The sequence below is a fragment of the Bidens hawaiensis genome, unplaced genomic scaffold (assembly GCF_021521415.1).
Source record: "Bidens hawaiensis isolate Kalapana, Puna unplaced genomic scaffold, B.hawaiensis_p1.1 tig00044152_1, whole genome shotgun sequence".
Taxonomy (NCBI): Eukaryota; Viridiplantae; Streptophyta; class Magnoliopsida; order Asterales; family Asteraceae; genus Bidens; species Bidens hawaiensis.
This window is the reverse complement of record NW_027497836.1, coordinates 104,216-113,106: the sequence shown is the minus strand read 5'-3', so window position 1 is coordinate 113,106 and position 8,891 is coordinate 104,216. Positions and strand designations below refer to the sequence as shown.

General features: G+C 36.1%; 1 protein-coding gene across 1 annotated transcript; it reads right to left on the bottom strand.

The window, feature by feature from the left end:
* Window positions 1-679: 679 nt before the first annotated feature.
* Window positions 680-2,756, bottom strand: LOC143594745 (phospholipase A1-IIdelta-like). The gene is made up of 2 exons (XM_077073986.1): window positions 2,234-2,756; window positions 680-1,446 (listed from the first exon to the last, which is right to left on the bottom strand). The coding sequence occupies exons 1-2, from the start codon at window positions 2,733-2,735 to the stop codon at window positions 686-688; spliced, it is 1,263 nt and encodes a 420-aa protein (XP_076930101.1). The 5' UTR covers window positions 2,736-2,756; the 3' UTR covers window positions 680-685.
* Between the last annotated feature and the right edge of the window lie 6,135 nt (window positions 2,757-8,891).

Here is an 8,891-nt window from a genome sequence, read left to right as displayed (position 1 = left end):
TAGCGCGCGCACGGGGGAGGGGGGGCGTTGGTTTCCGGGCGCTATGGGACGCTTTCACCCTTCAAAATGCCCCAATACTGTGGTCTTATCATGCACGTCGTCTATAGCGTCATGACTCGTGACGGCCTCACATGCCACCCCTCTTCTATCTATTTGATTGATGAATGATAAGTTTTATCCTTTTTGCTATCATTTATATATATTTTTTTTACCTTTACTAAACTAAATATCATATTTATCTTCTTTTCTTGCAAAATAAATAACTAAATAAATAAGGTTTTCCGTGTTGCTTATAAAATTTATTATGTAATAGCTAACTATATTTTTTTTTCTATTATTGATAAAAGGTTTCAGTTAATTTTATGTATATTTTTTTTTAGTTAGTAACTAATTATCTTAACATTGATAAATATTATTTGTATTAAAAAATTAAATAGGTTGAAAAGTGAAGGAGATAGTTTGACGAGGTGCGATTGTTTACCAACAATAAACCATGTTAATAATTTAACACAAACACAAGTTATATCATATATGGCGATGAGAACACATATTATAATCAACTTGAATTAATACCACATGATAAAAACTATCACAACGCATAATTATTATTATGCTTATTAATTGTTTGGGTTTAATGACACACTATAAACTAAACAAACAAAGGACCTGGCAGTGGCACTAGAATCTATACAGGTAAGTCATGGTCATGACGATCTAAGGGTGATAAAACCCAATCACCATGGTCATTAAGCACCATTCCTTTGTTCTTCTCAACCCACCAATTCGTTGGTACTTTGAACACCTTTTTCAAAAGATCGTTTGACATATTCACCCACCCCAAACTCCTCTTCACTATACCCCAATCAAAATCACCGTTCTTCCCATTCCAACCACTCAATGTATGCAGCATACCCTGCAAATTATGATAAACAAACGGATGAACCAAGTCATTTAACTTGCTCTCCTCTTTCAAGTACGGCGATTTCTTGCTGTCGATCAATATCTCGACCCCAACATCAACATACTCCTGCAGTTCACTTGGTACACTCTCCCATACGTTGTCACTCACCCATTTCAGTATCTTGCTTGGCCAAAACGGGATGATGTCCGGATCGTTCTTGACCCTTAGTACCTTAAGGTTAGGCAGCTCCTCCATCTTTTCTTTAAAACATTGATTCCCGACTTGTGGACAAGCGAAAATGAAAGCTGATACATTGATATTAGGCGTCACGACGTTCCTAGCGATGTCAAAAGCGGATAGAACAGCTAAACAAGCACCAAGACTGTGCCCCGAGCATGTTAGGCTTACCTTTTCGTCTTTGTACTTTAATAGTAGTTCTTTGATATGTTCCCAGAGCTGTGTTCGGGCACTAGATGGAATGAACTCGGAGTTCGGGTCGCTTGTGGTGTACATTGTAAGCCATCCTCCCATGACTTGTGGTGTGTCTGTATTTGCGCCGGTGATCAGTTTAAAGTTGAGGCAAAATCGACAAATTAATTACCATTTTAAGCCATTAAATTAATAATATTTTGAACCTTTAATTAGGTGATTTAGAGATGTGCTCATTAATTACTTGTAGTGGTTTTTTGTGACTTCATATATTGATGGAAAATTTGACATTGGAAGGTTGAATTCGATGATGTGGCAAGTAAATTCGAGAACTCCCTGATGTGACAAACAAACTTGCTTTTGCAAAGATTCATCAATTGTCTTCATACAAGTTCGATTATCGAGTTTTTCAAAATTGATTTGTCACATAAACGAACTCATTGAGTTCGTTTGCCACACTAGTGAACTCTAACGGTTCATTTTCAACTTTCCCTTCCTTTGCTTCTACATGTACAAGATGTTCCAAAAACCCTTTAAAGTAGTTGGTAAATCTTTTAATTATCTACAAATCTGAAAAATTCTGAGGATAATTAATACATAAAACTCATAAAAAATAATTGTGGTTATAAAAATAAAAAAGAAACGTTCAAACATAAAAGCATGAAGAAATACAAGATTTGCTTTAAAGATCAGAGAATGCATGCAGATAACAAGGAAAAAAAATAGAAAAAAATTTGTGATAACCAAGTTTATTACTTTATTTAAATTTTAAAATGCAGATAATCATGATCACGTGTATTACTGCCAAGAGTTTGACGATATATATATATATATATATATATATATATGGAGGATGAAATTTATTTAAAAATATTGATTAACTGCCAAGAGTTTGGACCACACCTGTTGGATCCTTGATCGGCTCACCGGTTGAGTTAGTACCAGGGAGTAGTGGCTCGGCCGATACAGGCTCCACGCCAGCTATGTCATCAATCCACTCTAATGTTCTAGTCGTACCGCGCCACACAACGCATATTTCGCGACGGCCAATGGACTTACTGTACTCGTCATTAGAAACGGCAACATACCCCATCCAGTTTGATTCGAATTCGCTGTCTTCACGAGATGCGGGAATAAACTTGGCTTGAGCGGTAGCATAAAAGAAGGAAGTGACTTGGTACTTAGAATCAGCCCAAGGAAGCATGACTCCTTTAAAAAAGGAGCTTTTGCCATAGTAGCAGTAACCATTGTAGAAAGAGCCCTCATCGTTATTAAATGCACGTTCTGCGGCCGATGAGAGGTCCCCGTAGCCGATAAGGAGATTACGTAGGTCGAGGTCTAAAGGGTCAAGAAGGCCAGCCCAATTGTCGCTTCCATGGAGCTCATCGTATTTCTGTGCATCCATTAACCTATTTTTGCTGCTAAACAGGATTATGGATAACCTGTAGTGTTTAGGAGCTGGTGTGCCTCCAACTTGTAGGATGAGTTCCCATTTATAGCAATATTTTGATGATGACACATTGGCATCTTTTGTTAAAATGGTCCAATCTACCTATCTAATAAAAACAATGGATTTTTTTAAACAACTTTCACTTGTTTGGTTTAACAAGCGCTTTTCAAAATGCCACATAGCATTTTCAAATATTTTTAATTTTTAAATTATTTTATTCCAATATTATATCAAAATATTATACCAATTCAACTTCAGTATTCAAATTGAATGAATAAGTAGCGCTAACACTATCATCTTCTCCAGACCTTCCCATTGACATCTTCTAACCCTAGCAAACACCTAAACAGGTAACTATCAAACCTTTGTAATGTAGTTCATTCAATCATCTCATCTAAACAGATTTAATCTGACATGCAGTTTCAATTGGATTCAATCGCGGACCTTCAGATCACATGTTCAACCAGGTTCTATCGATCAATCTTTCAATTCTATTCACATGTTTAATTAAGCAATTCTCCAATCAGATTACATATATAATTCTTCAATCAGATTACAGTTAATCAAGTATACGGGCTCCAGATGAAATTAAATGCCTTAGCTCGGTCAAATATTCATCATTTGAAATATTGAGGTTAATGCGAAGTTTGGTCAATAATGCTTCTTTTTCCCAACTTAGCAGATTACACACACATATATATATATATGTGTGTTTGTCAATATATATTAACATTACTTTTTGATTAAAAGGTGTTCTATTTTCTGTTTATGCACCCATAATATATATTGAGACATTAGGCATGGACTATTAATTCGGAACATAACACCCTCGATACGGACAACAAACAAAGAAGTCAATCAGGTTTGAGAATTTCAACTGTAAACTTTGTCAATTCAATGTATTAAAGCACACGTTTATGGATTTTTTTTTGTTATTTTTTACCGTCTGGGGTACTTTGGGCTTCTAAAAATAGTGCAATATAGAGTTGTTTTGTGATTTTTTACCGTCAACGTTACTTTCGTCATTGTAAAAAATTTGCATTATGTAGTTGTTTTGTTATTTTTTTTACCGTCAAGTGTACTTTGGGGATTGTCTAAAATCTGCAGTATGAAGTTGTTTTTTTATTTTTTTTATCGTTAAGGGAACTGTGAGCAGTGTCAAAAATCTTCATTATGGAGTCGTTTTGATTTTTTTTTCTTTAATTCCCAAGCTATTTTAACTTTCTAATTCTATTCACATGTTTAATTAATCGATATTCTCCAATCATATTACATATGGTCAACATTTTAACTTTGTGTGGATAAATTGATCTTAATAAAAGTTCTGTTCAGCATCTTCTTTTTTTTTCAGTACCTAAAAATCTATATCACATATCAGACGTTACTAATCTCATGTCTTCTTATGATAAAGAAAATGTCAACCCTCAAACACCTACACCATATCAAGCATCTTTATGTAAACATTTACACTAATTCTTTTTAGTCGCGCTTAAATCGATCTTAATAAAAGCTGTGTTCGGTATCTAATTTTTTTTCAGGTCCTTGTAACGCCCGTTAATTTCCGACAAAAGGTTTAATCTTGTAGTGTTATGTACACCTTTCGGGCTTGACCCGGCATTCTCCCGGGAGCTCCTTGCAAACCTCGTAAACGTTCTCACTTAACTTTCCACCCAAGTTGCTACATACTTCAATTTGGAGGGACTTGGATGTAACTATTTTATATCATAAAACAAAAGAAAACTCAAACCCTAAACCTATTTGCAGTCGTCGGACCTGGACCCCCCCTGCTCGTTTTTCTTCTGCCCAGCCAAGTTCCAGCCGTGAAAACTTCAATTCAAGGTCGGTTTTATGATTCCCCATGTCTTTTACACCTTAATTGATCATATTAACGCACTTATTGGTCGTTAAGATTGAGTTTTGATGATAACAGCTTGCTGACAGATTCGTATACGTTTATTGTAGGGTCTGTAACGTGATGTTAATCCACTGTTTTTGATCGATTCTTGATTCCATGATATTCTAATTTGAGTCTAGTTTCCAGAAAGGTATAATACGTAATTTTTGGACGATATTTGAATACTTTTTATGATTTTATAAAATCGAGTGTCAAACCTGATGCGGAACGACGGATTCTGGTCCGTCTTCCCGACATCATAACCTTTTTCGACAAGACTAAATTGGTTGGTTCCACTTCTGGAAGTTAATATTTTGAGTTAGGAACCAAACCCAATTGGAATCGTTTAATTTGGCTGGGTAATGAATTTTATAAAAATAAAACCATTTTGTTGCGCAGCTGAAATAGCTGCACATACCTTTCTGTGTTAGAAGAATTTTTATGATTTTTGTGTCCACTAGAAAAATATAATAAAAATATTTTTATAAACTTAATATATTTATGCAACACTGGTAAAAATTTAATAATTTAATTCCATGTTTTTCCTATGTAATAAAATACATATTTGCATGCTAAAATCTGCATGTTATATTCGTATTGATCGATAAGTTCGTTTTAGGCTTAACCGGTGGCTGCCCTTTCTCGCATCTTTCGGGGCTGTTATAATTGAAGTTCGTACTCTGTCATATTCTTAGGTATGTCACTTACAATATATTAAAATTTCATGGCCAATGGAGGTGTTTAGGTCGGTCAATCGATTTTAGTTCGAAAACTAGGGTTTATCGGGTGTAGGATTGGCAATTGTTGAGTTTGATGCGTTAAACGATCGGATGACCGACCGAATCAGTTTGTACAGCCCTAGGGGGGTTTAAGGGCTGTGGGAAAATTATATTTTTGATGCACGGGGCTGTTGGGGTTAGTGCTTCGTCAATCGAGTCGGCGGTGCGTGAATTTTCGTTTAAACGTTAAAGTAAGAGTTGTAAAAAGGAACCGTCAACCCTATCAACTCGGGTGACATAATCTTGATGAATGAAAAGATTTAAAATGGAATTTGGTCCATTCGGGGCTGATTCGTTTAACAAATGGTTTTAAGGTTTATTTCGCGCGCATTCGACCCGATTTGATTATCGTTGGGCCTTGGGCCAAGGTGTTGGGCCTTGGGCCAAAGTGTTGGGCCTTGGGCCAAGTGGTTGGGCTTGAACGGCCCATTAGACTAGAGTGTTCTTACAGTCTAGTTTAGTAACGCGTTGTGTATAATTTACAGGCCATTGCTTGTGATTGTGCACTTAGGGATTTCCTAGCTCATTGCAGGTGTTCGGTTGATTCAGGTGAGTTCATGATGCCCTTTTTACTCTTTTACGTTTTGGGCTAGCATACACACCGAAATACAATTTTAAACGATTTTACTCGTTACAATGATTTGAATAGTTTTACATGGTCTCACTCATGATGGTGCATTTTGAAAGCTATATTTGAATTATTTTATATGCCTTAGGATATTTTAGACTTGTTCATGGTCTTGTGTCCTTAAGATTACATACACTATTGATGGTCTAGACTCGAGAACGTTAGCAGACTTGGTAGTAATTGAATATGAGTAGACCTATCTACTTAGTTCCCGTATGGGATGATATATATATATATATATATATATGTAGGAATATATATGTATGTATATATGGAGGTATGTATGTACGTATGAGGATGTGTTACCTTATAGCCTACGATTGTGTAATGATATTTAGTTCCTCGTGACTAAGAATGATGTATGTAGGCTTATTGATGTGTGTGTGCATGGTGATTCACGGCCGGGTCAAATATATTACTGGGGTTGTACCCGTGGTGGAGAGGCCCGTGTGACGTGACCATCATTTTGGCGGGTCAAATATATTACATGGGTTTTAAAATCCCGTGGTGAAGAGGCCCGTTGATGTTGAGCCGTGATTGGGTCAAATATATTACTTGGGGAAGACCCGGGGTGAGGAGGCCCGTATCACGTGCTTGGATGTATGAACCGTGGTCGGGTCAAATATATTACTTGGGGAAGACCCGGGGTGAGGAGGCCCGTACCACGTGTTTGGATGTTAAACCGCGACCGAGTCAAATATATTACTCGGGGATGACCCGGGGTGAGGAGGCTCGTGTTGCGTGATTTTGTTTTATTAAACTGTGACCGAGTCAAATATATTACTTGGGGATGACCCGGGGTGAGGAAGCTCGTGTTGCGTGATTTTGTTTTATTAAACTGTGACCGAGTCAAATATATTACTTGGGGATGACCCGGGGTGAGGAGGCTCGTGTTGCGTGATTTTGTTTTATTAAACTGTGACCGAGTCAAATATATTACTTGGGGATGACCCGGGGTGAGGAGGCTCGTGTTGCGTGATTTTGTTTTATTAAACTATGACCGAGGCAAATATATTACTTGGGGATGACCCGGGGTGAGGAGGCTCGTGTTGCATGATTTTAACAGTTTTGTTAAACCGCGGCCGGGTCAAATATATTACTCGGGGAAGACCCGGGGTGAGGAGGCCCGTGCTGTGTGAAAAGATGTTTAATGTTTTATTCACTTATGATTTGGTTAAGAAAGGCTATTTATGATTTTATGGTCTCATGATTTTCCACTACATTTCATACTTATGGAATTTTTAATGAATGTCGTTTATGAAAACTTGAACTCACTCAGCTCAAGCTGACTTTGTGTGTATGTTAGATTGACTTTTAGGTTAAGAAGTGGATGCTACCGCTTGTACGTGTTGGATGCTACTCGGGAGGTTGAAGGCATTTCTGGTCGAGGAATTCAAATAAAACAAATATTTTATTTACATTTGATTTTGGACACCTGTACCCGTGTTTGGGATATTTAAATACTTACACTTTTTCCGCTGTTATTTACTCTGAACTTGTTTTAAATAAAACGAATCGATTGGTTTTAAATTTTTGTGAATTTGTGGACGTGATTACCAACTGTAGGATTCCCGGGATTTGGGGTCTTACAATCCTAAAAATGTAGGCTTGCGTCAAATATCATCCGTCACTAATCTCATGTCTTTTTATGATAAAGAAAATGTCAACCCTCAAACACCTATAGCATATCAAACAAACATTCTTTTGTGAAGCCACTTAAGCAAAAACAAGGTTCAAAAACAACAAATGTGAACCCACGTGAGTATATGCATGACTTCACACATGATGAATTAAATGATGACCAGGAGATTCAAAATGGCTTTAAAGGAATTTCTAAGGGTAATTTGTAATTTAATATAATATTTCTTAACAAGTTTTCCTTTTTTTAATTTGTTTTTTTTAATATTTCTATATTCAAACAGATTACCTGGATCATGGTGATCAATCAGTTGTATGTTCAGCATGTCAAGCTAAATTATGGAAGGATGAATCAAGAAGGGGATACGAAAAGGTTGGATCTGGAGTCTATTCAATGTCTTGTGCCAAAGGGAAGGTTCAGTTTCCAAAATTGAAGGAGCCATCAGATTATTATAAAAGTTTATTTCTTTCATCTGATGATAAAAGCAAGTTCTTTTTGAAGAACATCCGTCGATATAATTCCATGTTTAGCTTTACATCAATGGGTGGTAAAATCGATCGCTCAATTAATAAAGGAAATGCTCCATTTGTTTTCAGACTTAGTGGATAAAATTATCATAGTATTGGCAGCCTTCTACCGGATAACGGCTCGAAAACCAAAATTTGCACAACTCTACATATATGATACCAACAACGAAGTATCTAATAGACAAGGAATATTCTGGTAATTTTTACTAAATTCACAAGTAGCTGTTTTTTACATATGCTTTTGTCCTTCCATTTTCGCAAGATATTAATAATACTTTTGTTCTTTTTTAGCGAATCCAGTTATTCATCAAATTCAGCTTCAAATACCTTAGATTTGACCATTATAAGTGAATTAAAGCAAATGTTAGATTCACAAAATCAGCTGAGTCTAATGATGACAATCTTTACGAGTGTTTGACTGAAGGATGTAAAGGCATGAGCTTATAACCAGTTTCCAGGTAATTTACTTATAATTTTTGTTTTCTAATTTATAATAATTTTGTTCTATTTTTGTTTTATTTAACTTTATAACTTAATTTATAAAGGTTTAGAATTCATATTCGAGTTCAAGACACAACCGGTACTATTTCATTAACATTATTGGACAAGGAGGCTTTCAAGATATTAAATGTCATTGCAGAAAG